Below are 18,022 nucleotides of genomic sequence, written 5' to 3'. Positions count from 1 at the left end.
TACCTTATCCCATCTCAGCCAGGGCTAAATTCTTGACAGTGTGTGCCTGATCAACATCATGCTGTTTGGAGGTCTGGTGGTCTAATGGGGTGGTTCCTAATCTACAATTTTTTATTTTAAACTCAGTTTACTTAATATGAATTTACAGCACACAGTCTTTTTCATGTGGTGCTCAAGGCATACAGAGGAAAGAAAAACTGTTATTTACATAGCTTCTTTATTGAATGTTATCATGATTCTTAATTTTCCATAAATCAGTGTATTGAGCACAAGTAAAACAGCAGACAGATGATAAGTAGAAAATAAAATAGGATACAAAGGATTAAGAAAGTGAGAAAGAAGAATTCATAAGAAAAAGGCATAGAAAGTAATGAAAGGAAGGAAGAAAGTATGAATTATAACTATGATATATTATCAAGTAAATGTATGAAAAAGTAAGTAGAATAAAAGAAAGTTTGATGAGATTAATGACTGTTCTACAGATAAGAATGTGAGATTTTGTTTTATGTAAATGTAAAAATGGTGAGTTGTTCAAGTGATCAACATGGGGCTTTCTTTTATAAAGTCTTATGTAAATAGAATAAAACCATTTTATGGATAAAGACAGATTTTTGTACACTGTGTTGTCCTGACAGTATAAACAAGAAAGTCCTTAAATGTGACATAAAAGAGTGAGGGCCATGATTTTTACACTTGCTTTATTTCTGAAAATTTTCTATGCTTCAGTTTAAGAATATACTTTGTGGATGATGTGATGAACATTCAAGATGTTAACCAACAATTTATGAATTGTGGACCCATTGAACTGACCCCCTTAGAAAAGTGGAATAGTTTCCTTGTCTGGTAAATAACCCTCTTCAAAATAATCAGTTTATTTCACTGTTCCAAGAACAATCATGTTTTTATTCCTCAGATTTTGCTGTTGGGATGAATCCAAGTGTGTATTTTCTGTAGCACAATGTGTATTGATGAAATGCGATGATTTCTCCATAGACTGGGTGGTGATTTAAGCAGCCTCGCCTTCTTCTTCCTCCTCTGCAGCAGCTGTGAGCAGCTGGATGAGTTTCGCTGTGTTGATGAAGCCCTTGTCATCAATTTCAAAGTTGTCATAGGCGTCATCCACTTCATTACCAGAGAACTTGTCACCCCAGGTCATCAAGGCATGCCTCAGTCTGAGCAAATCATACAAAAAATGTAAGTCACCAGTTGCACATCATTCAGCATAATTTGAATGTTATTTAGGAGTTTGTGTTCTGATGCAACAGTTCATAACAAAGCCATTTTGAAGTTGGTCAGAAGATCAAAACTTCAGTGTGTAGGCTATATGTAATGTATTAATTAAACGAGAGTGCTACTGTTGCTGCTACAAATTTGCACTGTATTGTGTATTGAAAGAAATTGTAAATAACAATTTGCAACCAGGTTTTGGAGAATTTAAACTCTATACCACTTCAAAGAACCTTTAAATTAAATTTACATCTTGTATTGTTATATGTGTGTAGTAATGCAACAAATAGTTTCGTCTCAATAAGATAAGTAATGCGGTCAGCTTATGGTTCAAAGTTCTTCATTGGTTGGCTTTTTGCCTGCCTTAGATGGTACTTAGTTCACATCACATCCGCAAAGGAACTTTGCTGACAAGAAATAAGTCAATGAGATAGATTCATAATGCTTACTTTTCACTGTCGATCTTGCCGTCATCATCAAATGACTTGAAAGCAGCAATGACAACGTCATCATCATCAGATCCTGAAAATTTTAAGAAAAATGTGGTATTCATAATTATGTTTTCACCATGTGCAAAGTTAGTAAAATCCATTTACGTATAGTAAAAATTTGGATATTTGATAGTGAGCTTTTATATTCCTGTAAAGGAAGTTGCACTCCATTGCTAATATTGACACAAATAAAAGCACATATGAAGAGTTAACTTATATTTTTTTAAAATATTCAGAACTCTGTTTGTATGATCTTTAAAACGTAAGCATTGCAGGGTGTAATGGCAGGATAATATCAACCTTTATCATCGATGCATTACTTCTTACACAGTCCAGCTGGCTGAGTCTTGCACTACTGTATCACTGAACTGTTAACCTGGACTTAGTCTGGCCAAGAGTCGCATAGCGTGGGGGTTTAAATTCTGTATTATATGATAAAGGTTAACATGGATTAACATTGATTATGAAGATGTGAACTGAATAAAATTGATTCAAAATAATATTCAGTGCTGGAATTTGATATTAATGGTGTTAAGTTATATTGCCTGAAAGTTAGCTCTTTGAAGGCAGTTTGTCTGAATAATATTTAAGCATTTGAAGAAAACATTCCCTTTTCCATTACAAAGATTAACTGGTTAATGTTTAAAGAAATAATCGCTGTTTATTCTGAGAATTTTATGAAACTCAAATATAAAATGAAGAGTTGAAGCAAGTTGTAAAGGGTTAAAAATAACAGAGGATTTATTGATTCGTATCGTGTGAAACAGATTGTTGAACTTAGACTCTGTAAAAAGCTGCAATCTATAGTAGTATGTGGCTTGACCTTCCACAAAGTTCTTAGTTTAAACAATTTGGCTCTGATTACAGAAGCTTACACTTAAACTTTAATGTTTCCTGTTGAGAAATTTAAAGTTTTCTTGTTATTAAGTTTTTCTCCCTCTCAGTTCCCCCCCCCCCCAATTTAGTCAAAATGAAGTCTTTAGAAATTATATTTATATAAATGCACTTCTTCATTAGCTTATTAGTCAAATTATTTGTTCATAGTCTTTAAAGTTGGACAGGGATATAATATTGATGAACTTGTTACATACCTCCAGACATTCTTCCGGCGAACAAGGTGAGCAGCTGTGTGAAGTTAATTGGTCCAGGAGCTTCAGTGACCATCTCATCAAGCTCTTTGTCTGAGGCAAGACGGCCTAGCTGGTCGAAAGTTGCTCGGAGGTCATTTTTGCTAATGATGCCATCCTTATCTTGGTCCATGAGCTGGAAGGCCTATATAGAAAACAAAGTGGGGCTGACAAAATTTGTTCAAACCATCTCAGTCGTGGTCTTCCTAAGTCTGCTTTCCTTGAGTTTTGTAGTTCTGTGGCTGAAAACTCCTCTTGGTAATCTGTAGTCTGGTGTCAATGAACATGACTTCAAAACTTTACCTGGCATTCGTTAATGTCATTGGTAATTTTGTTAACCACAAATAAATTCCTTATATTGTCACTTTACTTTCTATCTCTCAAAGTTAGTCCTTTCAGTCGATGTAGAAATCTTGTATGTGCTGCTTCGGTTCTGTTGTTATGTCTACATCTGAGGGTTCAGCAGTCACTTCCATCACATTATGAAATCTCAGTAGGACTGCCTTAGTTATTTATCCATTGTAATGCTTTTTCAATATCCCAGTAACTTTATTATATTTTTCTTATGGGACTTCACAAGTGTAAAACATCTGAAATATTAAAGTGGGCAATACATTCAGACGGACGAACCTCCTCCACTCTTCATTTATGACCGATACAAAAACCACTGCAAAACGTTTCACCCACACAAGATCACGTTAAGCGCGACATACATTACGAAACGACATTGAATGCGATATTAAAGTACAATAGGTCTGGAAGAGAAAAACTTTCTGATATTTGATGGACATCTGACGAAGAATTCCACTTAGGATATTACATCATACACCTGAAGATGGTTCATTTAGAACCGAAACATGTAGTGTAAAAGATGATGCTCTAATGTAAATCGAAATATTCGATAGAGAGCATCATTTTAATATATTTTAAATGTTAATTGTAATATTTTAACATTTAATAATAATATTTTATTGTGATTTGACTGATAAAATTGAGCAAGTATGTAACTTGCCTCCTTAAACTCAGCAACCTGTCTCTGGGAGAACATAGAGAACACATTGCTTCCTGTACGCTTGGCCTTCCTGGAGCCTCGAGAGCTCTGCCTGTTGGGCTCAGCTGAGGGGGCAGGGGCTGGGGCAGCAGCAGGGGCAGGTGCAGCTTCTGCAGCTGGTGCCTCATCTTTTGTCTTCTTCTTCTTCTTCTTCTCCTTGTCCGCCTGTGAATATAAAAACAAATGTTTAACTGTATTTTATTCAGACATTGCAGATTAAACTCACGGTAAAACAGGACCGAAAATTGATAAATTGCTGTTGAATATAATTAAAGAACATAGACCTATCATCACCGTTTGAGTACTGTGCAGCTTCATCTGATGTCTTAATGATAATGGTCTTCTGGGTTATGATGCCATGTAGTCCTATAAGTGGTTACCAGTGGTTCAGAGAGACATAACATCTTCATCTTCAGAGGTGAAATTCATCTTTACTTCAGGCAATACAGACAATATGTTCCTCCAAATTCTTGGTAACCAAATATAAGACTCCACGGTATCACAACCCAGAAGACCACAATTGACATACTCACTGTTGTTAGAACCTCATCTTTCAAAAGCTGAACTATGCTTCTGTGGGCGTAAATTGTTGGCTGAATTTACATATTGATCTGTTTACAAACCATATCACATGTAAAACTTTAAAAGGCTTGTAAATTGTAGTTATTTTATGAATCACCTGTCAGAAACATGATTTTAAAATAAAGAGCAAATTTCTGGGATGCCTTGTAAATAAATTTACAGTGTTTTTGAGAGTATGAAGAAATCTAAGTGTAAAAGTCCAAAATAAAGAACGATTTCCAATTGATATCCATATTTATGAACTGGTTTGCAATTAGCATCGTTACTAAATTGCAGTTATTCTGAAATTAATAATCATCAGATTTATGTTGTGGTGTCAGGTGACACGCGTTCTGCTTTTCCGGCATACTTTGAATGAGCGGCATCAGTTTGGCTATGTTTAGCGATGTGTCCTGGCAGAGAGCCTGGGAGAATATAAATACACCGAGATACATCACCACAAGGTCTAGGTATAAATAGACCCACTAGTGTGAATTTTGCGATGACTTTAAATTGGCATATGGCCTTATATCTGTTCCATGATTTTCACCCACTGTAGGGCAAATAGTTTGTGCACGGGCACACCAACTATCACATTACATAGAGCAGTATGTGTAATAGTGTGTGGCCATGGCCCCTTCCTGTTTATTATATATATATATATATATATATATATATATATATATATATATATATATATATAATACAGTGTAAAAGATCATGTTTGTTATTTATGTGAGAGGTAGTATAGCTCCTACTCATTCTTGACTTTGGCACTAGATGGGGTGAATGGTCAGGGCATTTTACCCCTGGGAAAGTACCCTGGTACCCATTGGGTAGGAGGCTAGGTGGGCCCCAGAATCGGTCTGGATGCAGAGACTAGAGGATAAACAATCCTCTGCCCCCCCATCGGGGATTGCCCAGTCCGTAGCCAGTCGCTATGCTGACTGAGCTACGCCGGCTCATTGTTCTTTTGAGAGTTCAAGAAAATCTTTTCCTTTGCCGTGTGTTAATAGACCAACTTGGAAATATGTATTTAACCCCCTAGAACACAGTGGTTACTATATGTACCACCTGCTTTAAGATTCAGTAATCCCTTATTTTGCCCACAGAGTGTACTTATGGCTTTCATTTGATTCTCAGAGTAAACAGCATTAACCAGTTGATATCTGTTAATGATGAGAAATATTATATTTTCTTTGAGCTAGGAACTGAATTTTTAAATGTTACTTAGATGAGCTTTGTGCTTAAAGTGGTTCAGTGTTATTATTTAAGAACTAAACAAGTGCTGTGATGTATAAAGTGAAGCTTTCGCAGCGACTGAAGTTGATGAATGATTCTTGGAGACAAAAAGGTTTTGGTTTTAAAATGAAAAAATTGTAGATCTGTGGAAGTTTCTGCTCAACCAGTGATAAGTTTGTCGTTCCACTGCTTAAGCAGAAATAAGCGCATCTGTTTTTTACAACAGAGTTTTTCCTTTATTTCTTTCTTCTGAGAAGTTACATTTTTGCACGTAAAGAACTTTACCTGTAGGCACCACTCAGAAGATCTAGGTGTAGATGTAATGTGCTTACAGTGGATGTGGGGGAAGTAGTGTTGGAAGTTGTGGATTGGATTCTTCTGGCTTAGGATAGTGACCAGTGTCAGGTTATTGTGAATACACGAATGAACCTTACAGTTCCATAAAAGTCAAAATTAAGATGTTTTTGAATGTAGAAACTTTGGCTTCAGTTTATATTTATTGTGGATCTGAAATATGCATTTATATTTTTCATAATATTTTAAGTGTTTTGTATTAACGTGATATAATTTATACATATCTAGAGGTAGAAACATGCACGTAATATGAAAGTAGAAGCTGTTTTGAAAACGATAACTTTTAAAACAATTAATGTAATATTCCATAAAGTTGACCCCAGGGTGCTCCAAACTCACTTCTAGTTTGCCATAAGTGACTCCTACATTGAAAAGCACTCACATATTAAGTTTACCTTTAAGTTACGCAACAGGCCATGCGTGTAATTTGCTCGTCAGTGTGAATTCGGGAATGATTTGGAAGTTTTACTTCTACACAGCTTACGTCATCCCTGTGCTAAAAGAATCTTGCTTCAAATTGTTTCATAACGCACAGCGCAAGTCCCCAACTCCCCCCCCCCCCTCACTACTGCCCCAAGAAATAAAACTTTTTGAAGCTTCCACTTGCTTAAAATATATCGCCAGCTTCTGAATCACTCACTAGCTTGGATTTCAGCTTGCTAGAAACCTCCTAACTGCTATCAAGTCTAGTACAACACGTGTAGTAGTTTCATAACTTCATTTTTAATAATCATTGTGTTGTGTTTTGAAACTTTTCGTATGAGAAGATTTCTTTAATGTAAAACCTGGGGTATGTGCTACCTAATAAGGATTTTCTTGTCTTCAATGCTTTTGTAATCACGGAAGTAACTTTCGTATCCCAACGAGTGACTTTCCTTTATCGGATTTAAATGCCATTGAATTCGCGGTCTGCCAATTTCAGACAACATATTGTGGACGTCATACCAGACGGGCGTATCAACAAAATGGCGGATTTACAGAAAACTAAATTCTTACGCCTATTTGGTTTGACAAATGCGCACTATTAGTGTTCATACGCCAAAACGTTACTGTTTCTCTGTGTAGAGTAGCATCGGCATTACGTCTATGCCTACATTTTGCAAAATTGAATTCGGTTAGGTGATGGTAAGCAGATATTGTGAAACCCTCTGCGAAGAGGTGATATTATCGAAGGCGGAAGTCCGAATTTTACCGGTGGAGATCTAGAGGCACAGAGCTGAGAGTCACACCACTAGACGTATCATGTCTTAGAATTATTTTGTTATTTTTGCTTATATGTGGTTCCATATTTAATTTTCGTGTTGAAATTGTTTCTCACAGGGGGAGGAAGAATAAGTTAAATATCTGAATACCTTTAATAGAAATAAGAGGAGACAGAATTAATGTATAATGTACATCGAAACTGATTTGCGAATATTTTAACAGAAATAAAAGGCCTGTTCTATGTTCTAAATTGAATCGTGCGATTGAAGACGTTAATGTTATATTGATTGTACTTAAGTATTCTTTTCAGTCGAGATTGATGGGAACACACCCAGTGTTGGTAGCACTGCAGTAGATCCCAAGATGTAAATAGAAACTCACATTATCGTAACTTAAACAGCAAAACACTCGAGAATCTCACTGTCTACTTGTTCTGAATTCTCATGACGTGCTTGTGGTTTAATGTGTATTATCAGGCATATTGTCGTGTGGGTAAAGAACGGTATGCATTGTTACTACTCACCATTGTGTACTGATGTGTTCGAAGAAGAGACGACCCTCTGTAGTTGTTCTCTGTTGGAGGAGGCCCTGCCCACTGAGCTCTCGATGTCTTTTCACTCTAACCGATACCCTCAAACCCTCCTTCCCCTCCACATCGCCGCTGTTCCCTTCTCCCATCACCCTGCAAGAAAGGAGAACGTACCTAACCTTATTTAGAGGTGACGCCGAAATAGAGCCAGCTAGTGAAATAATGAGGCCGACCATTGACTTCGGTGGCACTGTCAAGAATTGGCAACAATGGCGTCAGAGAATAACTTGTATCTTTGAGTTATCTAACCAGCTCCATGGTTCAGAGTCCAGCGTTTGGAGTCTTTCTTCAATAGTTGGTCGTTACTAGGTGTTCTAATAGTATCACTGCATCTACGCCTAGATCTCCGAGACAGCCTCTAGTTTTCTGTCTTTATTAGTTGTTTCCTCATCACGTACCGTTTATCTAAACAATACTGGGTGGGGAATTCAAAATGTGTCTATTAAAAATAAAAAAAATATTTTTGAACTCGATAGAACGACTCCAGTGCACGTCTTATTTCCTTTAATGCTTCGGTTTTTGTCGTGAGATAAGCAGAAATTTTACGTTAGTAAGTAGACAGTTTTTGGTGTAAATTTTTATTCGCAATTTTTAATAGTACAGATGTCCACTGTGCTAGCTTTGTCAGATGTAAAGTAGATATTGGTTTCGCACCGTCATCGTTAACTTTGTTATTGGTTTTATTATTTATTTAAACTTGTATTCTTCTGTCTGCTTTATTGGTATGATCTTGAAACGAAGGAGGTTACGATGGACCGGACGTTTAGCTGTGGTGGGTGAAAGTAAAAATTCATGTGGAATTTTGGTAGTGGTATCTTTGAAAAATGGTCATTTTTAAGACCGAGAATGAGATGAGTCGATATAACTAAAATGGTCTTAAGAAAATACATCGTATGAGTGGAGATAAATGGAACCTATTCTGAACCGTATCTAGTAGCGAGCTTTGGTGTCAGCGGTGATGAACCTTCTGGTTCTGTTGCCGATTATTTAGTTATAGTACTCTTCCAAATTCTGCTTCAGTGTGATGTATCATGCTCGGATAAAAGCTTTTCACTTCCCGTAATGAACTGACAGTGTAAACGTGGGAGCCCACCCTACTTAACGGATATCTGCCCCTAATAGTCGCGGTGAATCGATGTCCACTTCATTCAGAGATTTAGCAGATAATAGACAAAATTAACGGTTTCTGCTGACGTCACCGTCATAATCATAATCGTCATCCTTGGGTCTGTGATAACCAAAGCTGCAATGGCTTCTATGGAGCATGTGTAATAACATCCCAATAATATCCGCGCAACCGCCATATTTGTTTTGTCGATGGTAAATAATTAGCAAGTATATTGCCTTATTTCTATATTATCAAATGTATTGAATATTTAAAGCTAATTTTGAATTATCGGGTTTATATTAAAAGATGTTTATCCTGCCGATAAACCCAAAAAATAATAGGCGATCTGGGGTTTGATTAACAACAAAATTCGAAAAGTAAAAACAATACAGCATCCCTACGTAACATAGGTATGAACACTGGCACTTAGCTGAGACGAGGTGCTGCTGGAGATGAGGGAATTTGTTCCACACTGAATGTTATATTTTTAGCGTCTTAGTTAATTTCGTCTGCGCCCCGTCTCTTCCTTTCCTTGCCCTAGTTCTCGATAGTCATCTGGTAACTGGTTGCAGGGATATCCCAGCTAAATACAGCACATTGTCAGGGATGCACATACTTTGTCTTTGAGAAACAAGCGTTTAAATACAGTTGGCTCTCAATTGGATCTCTTGTTTAACCTCATGTTTTTTCCATGGAGCCCCTCTGAATAATAATAATAATAATAATTATAAGTAAAAGCCAAAGTAATTCCAATGATTATATGGGTAACTGGAACTGTCTCCAAATCACTTAAAAAATATTTGGCCAACACGACAGGGAACTTTAGAAAACCGCCATTCTAGGAACATCTCACGTCATTAGAAAGACGTTCATGTAAAATACATATTGTCTCACGCAAAATCTATTTAATGCTTGTAACACGTATTAAAAAACAAAATGTATTTCAGAAATAGCTGCTACACTATATATCTCAAGAGCAAGGTTTGTCTCAGGCACATAGAAGCAAATACCATCTAAAATGGTGAATAGATGGAATAATAATAACTCATCCAATTCATTTATTAAAGTAAATAATAATAATAAAACAATTTTTGCATTATTTAGGGCGTATATTTCTGTACATTAATTTTAACTAAGCGTCTGTAAATTATTCCACTTATACGTGTCAACATTTTTGCCTGCTTTACAAATTTCTCTCGCACTCTGAGCTTGATCGATTTCACATACATGTCTACGGGTTTAGTATCAAATACAGTCGTGCTTGTTAATTTGTTTGTAAATGTCATTGTTGTCGTTTTATTAACGAAGCCCCTGTGGTAGATCTATCTCTTAAAATACCCAGCAATTAACTCGCATGCATGCGGCCAAAGAAAGTAAAGAGAGAAGGGGCCCCAAGATCATGTGTTACCCAGGACCCACCTTTGTTTTAAAGCTTCCCCGTATATATCTCAGTAATCAAGGCAAAAAGAATGTGGTTTATTTTGTGTGTACCATACTTTCTGCTAAAGGAAATACGACTCACAGGCTTGAGGCACGAGTCCAGTGTGTCGAGAGCCGCGTCTGATATTTGGTGTTTCCAACGTTTCAACAAACATTCCAGTTGCCATTTTCAAGGCCGAAATGTTAACACTAAATATCCGGCGCGTGACTCACAGCCAAGCGCTACAAGTTTTAGAGTCACCAATCACTTCATAAAAAATATAAAATAAGTTTGCCTTCATTATAGCAGATCCTGTGCATTCTTGAAAACGGCAGGCCTAATGACTCTTGGAAGTAAACACTACGTAAGACGAATTCAGGGCTGTTTTAACATTAGCATCTTACAATTCCTAAATTATCGATTTATCGTATTTTCAGAGCTTATTGGCTGAAGACATTGCAGAGATTTGATGCATAGGTTCTTTCGGTTACCGAATAAGCATTACACGTCTGAGCTAGAACAGTTCTCAACCCGTGGACCGCATAGGCTACGTTTATGTAACATTGTATCACTCCATATAAAATAAGATTGTTGCCTAAATGAAATAGTGAATTTAATTTGAAATGGCTGATTAATCAAAACAAATTATGATTTGTGGAGTTATAATACCACATTTTAGTAAATTACCACTAAGTTTTAACAAATTAAAGTCGGCCCGGGAGTAGATAAGAAAGGACGAATGTGATCACCGGTAATGAAAGATTGAAAACTCCTGATTTAGAAGTTAAGTAGACAATAGGATGTCAGGAAAAATTAATGAACCATATTTGTTTCGTATTTTAACCTTTATACGGACTTTACTTTAACTGCCACATTTTCTCGTCATACCTGAAGAATCGAGTTCTCGGCCATAGAGAAAGCATGACCAGTCTCTCTGACTCCGTTACACGTTGGTTCCAGTGACACAGATCAGCTGAGTGGGATCAAGGCGTGAATACCAGCATGTCGGTCTGAAATTTGCATTATTTTTAAATTGACGCCATGAGCGTCAACGTGTGTGACGTATGTGTTTTGTGTTTTATAATTTTCACGTGTGGTAAGTTTGTATTGTTTCTGCATTTTGTTTTGGGTTCAGTGAAAAGCAAGCTTTTGTATTCTTGAGCATATGGAGAACCTGTTACGCTTCTCAGTCACATCTGCCAACGTAAATATCACAAAAATAATGACAATAATCATAATTTTCTCTTGTATGAGTTGTATGTTCTTGGTGTATGTGGTGAGTAGTCGGAAAAAATTAAGGCTGTTATATGCTGATATTTTTGGAATGGTTCATGTCTTTGTCGCATGTTGAAATCTCCAGCGCCAGCATTCTGTACGTGTACACATTGGATTACGGTTAATTAAAAAATAAGTTGATTTTGAAACAATACACACGTTTTATAGGACAACTGGAAGCCAACAGGGGACGTAACAACGTTCTAAATATTGCCAGTCTTCTCCAAATTCCTGTTCGGGATTTGCCTTGTTTCAATACACTAACAAATGAATGCCCTAAAATAATACTGAGGATGAGATGGGCTGAGCATTTGGAATGCATGTGAGATAAATTCATACAAAATGTTGGTTGGAAAGCCTGAAGGCAAGAGACCACTTCCCATAGGCATAGATGGGGAATTTTATGACTGCTTGGAGAACTGTCAGCTTCTCAAGAAGGACTCTGCTCTGTGGATTTAATTAGTGTATCCTTAATTAGGTAAAAGTTACCCTGTGTCTAAGCACCGTGTCATGAGGACACACAGAAAATTGGTGGTAAAACTTTATGCTTTGTCTTTGACCCTAGAAGAAAGTGGGTAGTTGGCTTCAAACTTCATCTGCTCTATATCCTGGGGAGAGATGTTGGAATTCATTGGATTGGGGTTGTAATTTTAAATGGACTATAAGACATGCCCTTGATTTCAGGGTAAAAGTTGCTATATCAATTCTTAGACACCATCAGAAATTTTAAAAAAAAAAGAGTTCATCTTAATATTGGCGAAATATGGTACTATTTCTGGTGGGAAAACATCCATGTTAATTGGGTAAATACAAAGAATAAAAATTAAAAAGGAATGCACTTGTAAACTTGTGATTGAATTTTGTTGAGTTCATTATCATTCTGCACACTGCATTCTGAAATGAGCCGGGATAGCTCAGTCAGTATAGTGACTAGCTACGGGCTGGACGACCGGGGTTCGATCTCCGACGGGGGCAGAGGATTTTTCCTCTAGCCTCTGCGTCCAGACCGGCTCTGCGGCCCACCCAGCCTCCTCTACAATGGGTACCGGGGTCCTTTCCCGGGGGTAAAGCCGGCCGGGGCGTGATGCTGACCACTCACCCCCATCTAGTGCCGAGGTCAAGGAAGAGAGGAGCTATACCTCCACTCACCCCAAACGCCTACATGGCGTATAGTGGGACAAACTTTACTTTTTACTTTACACTGCATTCTGATAGCTGACTTGTCCTATGTTTAGGTACTGAGCCATGTTGCGGAATTCAGCTCACAGCCTATATATCACAGTCAGGTCTTCATGGGGAAGTAATCTTCCAGCAGCAGCCTGGAGATGGGAATACTGTGGTAGTACGAACATCCCTCCAAGCAGTAGATGAGCAGTCACAGTGGTCCTGGGTGGTGAGAGAACTGCCAGTTTCCTATAGCAACATTGAAGATCGGTGTGGAAATGATAAACTGGGCTCAGTGTAAGTGTCTCCTTTGACAATATGCTGAGGTTCCACTCAAACAAATACAAGACTTTCTTGTTTCCAAATGATGATTAAGTAAATGTCCTATTTACATGGATTTTTCTTTATGCTTTTTTTAAGTTCTTGCTTTTTTAAAAAACTAATAGATATTTTTGTATAATTAAATACTGTATTTAGCTAGCTGTGCTATATCCAACTGCATGGCAGTGGGGAATATTATTTACATTTGTTATATGTTTGGTACTAAATGTCTGGATAAGTCAAGGTTGTTTTAATGTTGACTGCCATGTGCTAACCAGACAAGATAAAATTCAAAACACTACACCACTTTTATCAAACTTGTTTTTTTAATTAAATATCTCTTTCTTTATGTATGTTTCTTAATTACATGAAACTCTTTTATATATTCCAGTTACCTTCTTCCTGTTTTATTTTTTAGATTAGGCAGCTTAATGCAAAAAATTAAAAGAATTTTGATGACTCTCTTCTGGCCTGTTGTACTGTGTAGTCTGGAAGACGTTTATTGGCATACCAAAGGTGCTTGCTTCCTCCATTATCAAGAGAGTGTCTCTTTCTGTGCTGACACATTAATAAAAATTTATGATTTTTAAACCATTTACTTTTGTGTTACTTGTTAAACTACTTTCAGTACTCTGATCTTGGATGAAGTGTTTGGGCCACTAAACCTGCCTGCCAATGGCTCAGCAGAGATGACAGCTGCAGGTGATCAGATGGTGCTAACAGGTGCCAAGGGCTTGTGGGGAAAGTCCCTTGTCTTGCAGGTTGTTGATGACATATCGCGCAAAGCCTGTGCCACCATTACAGTGAGTTGAAGAGTTGAATAAGTGAAAAATAATTTAAACATAACTGAGAATTGTTTTGAAAAAGTACAGTAATATCTTGTGCAGTGTGGCTTTGCAGATGATTGTTCTGTCACTGTTTTTAGAAATTTGTTAATGCTCTTTTACTGAATACAGAAACTTTACTTATATACTCAGAACTGTGAAAGTTGTAAAGTTATTACCAAAATTTAATTCAGTAAATAGGATGGTTTAGCATTAATGTTGCAATACACTACACAAAACATGGTAATCATTTACATGACTACACAGTGTCACAACCCAAGGATACATTATTAACTGAGCTATTTAAAATGTTTATGAACTTTTTCACTGTGTCACATATAAGTAAAGAATTTCAGTAACTGTATTTCTACTATATTTTTGTTGCATTATTTTCTGCCAAGTGATACTGACTGAGTTCCCCTGAATCTACGTTTTCTCTTAGTATGCTTCAGTATCTTTTCCAGAAACACTTTATTTCACTTAAGTAGCTAATCAGCCTAACAGTATGATTCACCTGTGTGGAAGCTATTAAACCCATCCTTATTTTACTGTTAGAAGTTATTTACATTGAAACAGGTGTCTGGAAATGCTGATGAGAAGGTTGCAGAAGCAAAGTTCTTTTCTCCAGTTGCTGGCTCTGTTTTCTTACGCTGGGTTGGTAGCCATCACTCAGGCTCTACAGACACTCTGCTGTATACAAACCTGTACCATGTTGTTAGCCCTGAAGGCATCAAACCTGCTAACACTGAACATCACTGGAAGATTTACACGACAGATATTCTGGATTCAGAAGCTGGTATGTCAGAATGCTACTGCTAGATCTGTATCTAAATGTATTTTTGAACAAAATATGTAACTAAAATTTGTATGAAGAACTTATTAATCCTGCTTACCTTAAGCTTTGTTATACAGCATATAAATCTTATGCAAATTCTTTTATGAACCGAATTTATTCTGTTAAATGCCATTGCTCTGCAGAGTTTAATCAAATAGTATTATAGTAACTTTTATTACAGATAAAATAAAGACTTCATTATTGAATGAATGTGGAAGCATTCTGCCAAACAGGTTCTTATAATGATAATGCTGTACACTGCTCAAAATCGCTGCTCAACCATACATTCTACTAGGTCACAATCTGATGTGGCTGTTGTGTGGAGAACAACCTGGAGTAACTCAGTGAAGTACTGATTTGAACTCGATGACCAGGATTTTGTTCTCAGGAGGAACAGGTATTTTTCTGTTTGCCACCATGTCCAGACCTGCTATCGGACCCACCCAGCCTCCTATGCGGAGGATACTGGCAGGTTTTTCCTTGGGGATAAATTTTCCCATGTCTCAGTATAATGTGTAAGCACAGGAACAACTTTATTTTTTTCATTATCACAATTTCTTGTCTTGTTTGACCCTGCAGATAAATCTCGAGAGAACTGTAACTTCCTCCAGTTGGTGTTCGATCCAGTGTTTTCAACAACTCCAGGTCAAGCAGTTGGAGACCTTGATTCTCGCATTGGCAAGGTAAACGTTTCTGGAGATCCAAGACTATCACATTCTTCAGTTGCTGGTGTATACCATGACTCTGGACTTACATCACTGTCTGCCAGTCTACTGAGTGGACAGCGCAGTTTGTACCTCGTGATATTTGATGCCAGACATCACGACAGTTTCCTGGCCTGTGCAAAAATACGCGAAGTTCATCCCGCAGTCCTAAAGTAAGTATGTATCTGTATACAGTTTAAGTTTATATGTCTAACATTGTCAGGAGAAGATGGAATTAAATGGTTTCAATCAGGTGTTATATATTATGCAGGTGGTATTGATTTGTTAATTAAAAAAAATAAGTAGCATAACGAGATCTTGGTTAATTCCAGTGTGGAATCTTCAGTTTTCTTTCTGCGTCCCTCACTGCAGATCAGGTCAAAATTGTGAATGTAGAGTATACAGGCATGCAGAAGACAGGATGGTCAGACCATGACTCAATATATAAATCACAACAACATAATGATGAAATTCTTATAAAAATAAGTCAGTAAATAAATGAAGTTGAAGCCAATTTTTAATACATCGTGAATAAAAGTTTGAAACAAAGCTGTGTATAGTTAATAATTTTTAAATGTGTCTAAAATACCTACTTGGGAGTAACAGTTTCTACTTACTGAATAAATTTCCCCTTATATGATCCTGAAATCTCTGCTATTGTTACATGTTCTGAGCAGTTTACCAGTTTACATCTTCAGAGTCCGATCTAAAGATGCAATTCAGTAGTATTTTCTCATCGATGCCTAGGCATTCTCTTCCCAACATGTCTTCCATTTACATTTTTTATGCTTGTTTTAAGAAATAAAAGTAAGGTCCATGCAGAAACTTAAAAGAAAAATACATTAAGGAGTTCATATTACATAAATCAAGAAGTTTTATAAATCCATCTACTTTTCCAAACAAGGGTGTCCAAAATCTGTTCCTCAGTTATTTTTTGACATGATTTTTTGTTGTCATTTGTGAATTTTGACATGTTTATGTTTTTTCAGGGCTTTGATACAGTCAGATGGTGTGAAAGGGGAAATAACCCTCAGTCAACGATCACCCTCTGATCCAACATGGATCAGAATAAATCTGACTGCAACCAATGATAAGTTCACAGGAAGAGTAACAAAAACATCTGCTTACAAGATTCATGAACTTCCGCCAGTACCATTGCCTTCTATAAATGTAAAGGAGAATCATTGCCTTAAAACAGGTTCTGTATTCAATCCAAGCAACATACAAGAAGATCAAGGTATGTTAGAACCTGGTTGTCATATATTTTAAGGAGAATCTGGCATTTCTTTACATTTAAAGCAAATAAGGCACCACAAGTTCTTTCCAGAACTCTTCTTCTTGTGATACATATTTGGATTCTGTGTCAGGATATTGGTTACTTTCAATATATGCAGAAATCAATGATGTTAAATACATTTTTGTTAGTTTTTGTTTCATCTCCAGCTTCAGGAAGTCAAGATACTTACGCTGTTGGGGACCTCAATGGAAAACATAACATGTGGCGGCAGGAACAGAGTTTTGCTGAACTGAATAATCAGCACTGGGATATCTATCTGCCATTGTATGGTCATCACAGTGTGGCTCATAGGTCATTTGTCTTCTACAGGTAATATATATACAAGCATGTTTAAAGAATTTGCTGGTAGATTGATTTTTATGGGTCAAAAGTTGTCACTTGTGCTGAAGATCAAATGGAGAGCTTCTCAGTGTTTTAAACATCTCAGGTTTCCTGGTGATGTGCATGAACATTACTTTTCTTAACTCACAATTATATCAATTTGAAGTCAGAGGTTTGCTAATTCTGTAATACAAAGAATTCCTAGAGCAGTTAATAGCTGACCCATCAGTCTTCTTTGTGGTCCATACTTTGTTGCCATATGTTGATCTAAGAAGTATTGTACAAATTTGGATTCTTGTATGTCTTAAATCTAATGATGGTTTAAACATTTGGTTTGACATAACTGATTATCTTTAAATGTATATTGCTTTCCGTTTTGAAAATCTGGTTTGCTGTACTATAGTCTATCTTTCAGGAGGAATAATTCTCTCAGTGCTTCATCTGCTAATTCTGCTGATGCTCCATGGATCTGTGGCAAACTGACTCGATATACTGCTGTTGACCGTGGTTGGAAGACTCCTATATTCACTGCAGGAGTGGTATTTCGATATCCAACAGTAGGGCGCGTGATTTTCCGTCAACCACGAGATCAGCCCTGGACTGACACAACAATAATAGTTGAAACTTTGGTTCATGGTGATGGAACATCTGTTAACAATACTGCCAACCACCGATGGGCAGTGCATGTTGAGCCACGAGGGAAAGATTACTACAATTGGACAGGACGATGTCTTAGTGCTGGACCAATATATAATCCTTATAAGGTAATAAATTCTTGGCAAAATAGTTTCAGACTGGAAATTTTTGAAACTTTGTTAATAGTCCTTTGTATGATGAAATCTTGTGTTCTGATTGGTGCATTTTAAATTATGTTCAACTAATTTGGGAACTCCTGTTTCTAAACATTG

General features: G+C 36.9%; 2 protein-coding genes across 4 annotated transcripts in view; one reads left to right on the top strand and one right to left on the bottom strand.

Annotated features, from left to right (window-relative positions):
• Window positions 1-681: 681 nt before the first annotated feature.
• Mlc2 (myosin regulatory light chain 2) lies at window positions 682-7,935 on the bottom strand. Its single transcript, XM_022081002.2, has 5 exons — window positions 7,780-7,935; window positions 3,858-4,061; window positions 2,810-2,990; window positions 1,677-1,749; window positions 682-1,172 (listed from the first exon to the last, which is right to left on the bottom strand). The coding sequence occupies exons 1-5, from the start codon at window positions 7,780-7,782 to the stop codon at window positions 1,007-1,009; spliced, it is 627 nt and encodes a 208-aa protein (XP_021936694.1). The 5' UTR covers window positions 7,783-7,935; the 3' UTR covers window positions 682-1,006.
• The window catches only part of Rsod (superoxide dismutase family protein Rsod), a 26,398-nt gene continuing 9,438 nt past the window's right edge, over window positions 1,063-18,022 (top strand). Inside the window, exons 1-8 of one of the 3 annotated variants that reach the window (XM_087340851.1) lie at window positions 1,063-1,194; window positions 12,884-13,109; window positions 13,762-13,936; window positions 14,534-14,753; window positions 15,372-15,669; window positions 16,486-16,733; window positions 16,940-17,102; window positions 17,530-17,878. In XM_087340851.1, coding sequence (XP_087196977.1) covers window positions 13,823-13,936; window positions 14,534-14,753; window positions 15,372-15,669; window positions 16,486-16,733; window positions 16,940-17,102; window positions 17,530-17,878 — 1,392 coding nt within the window. In that variant the 5' untranslated portion in view covers window positions 1,063-1,194; window positions 12,884-13,109; window positions 13,762-13,822. Of the gene's footprint in view, window positions 1,195-6,648; window positions 6,844-11,315; window positions 11,470-12,883; window positions 13,110-13,761; window positions 13,937-14,533; window positions 14,754-15,371; window positions 15,670-16,485; window positions 16,734-16,939; window positions 17,103-17,529; window positions 17,879-18,022 lie in introns of those variants that run through there. The other 2 variants (XM_087340852.1, XM_022081003.2) reach the window with 2 other exon arrangements.

The sequence above is a fragment of the Zootermopsis nevadensis genome, unplaced genomic scaffold (genome assembly GCF_977971745.1).
Source record: "Zootermopsis nevadensis isolate Lab colony 2312 unplaced genomic scaffold, Znev_1.0 Znev_ptg000061l, whole genome shotgun sequence".
Taxonomy (NCBI): Eukaryota; Metazoa; Arthropoda; class Insecta; order Blattodea; family Termopsidae; genus Zootermopsis; species Zootermopsis nevadensis.
Note: the sequence above shows the minus strand (reverse complement) of the source record. Positions and strands in the feature narration are given on the sequence as shown.

Bases quoted from the DNA above. Each gene is read 5' to 3' on its own strand.
- Mlc2 (XM_022081002.2), bottom strand. The intron at 2,991-3,857 runs GCAAGTTACATA...TTTTCTATATAG, and splicing joins AGGTTGCTGAGTTTAAGGAG to GCCTTCCAGCTCATGGACCA. The intron at 1,173-1,676 runs GTAAGCATTATG...TGATTTGCTCAG, and splicing joins GGCAAGATCGACAGTGAAAA to ACTGAGGCATGCCTTGATGA.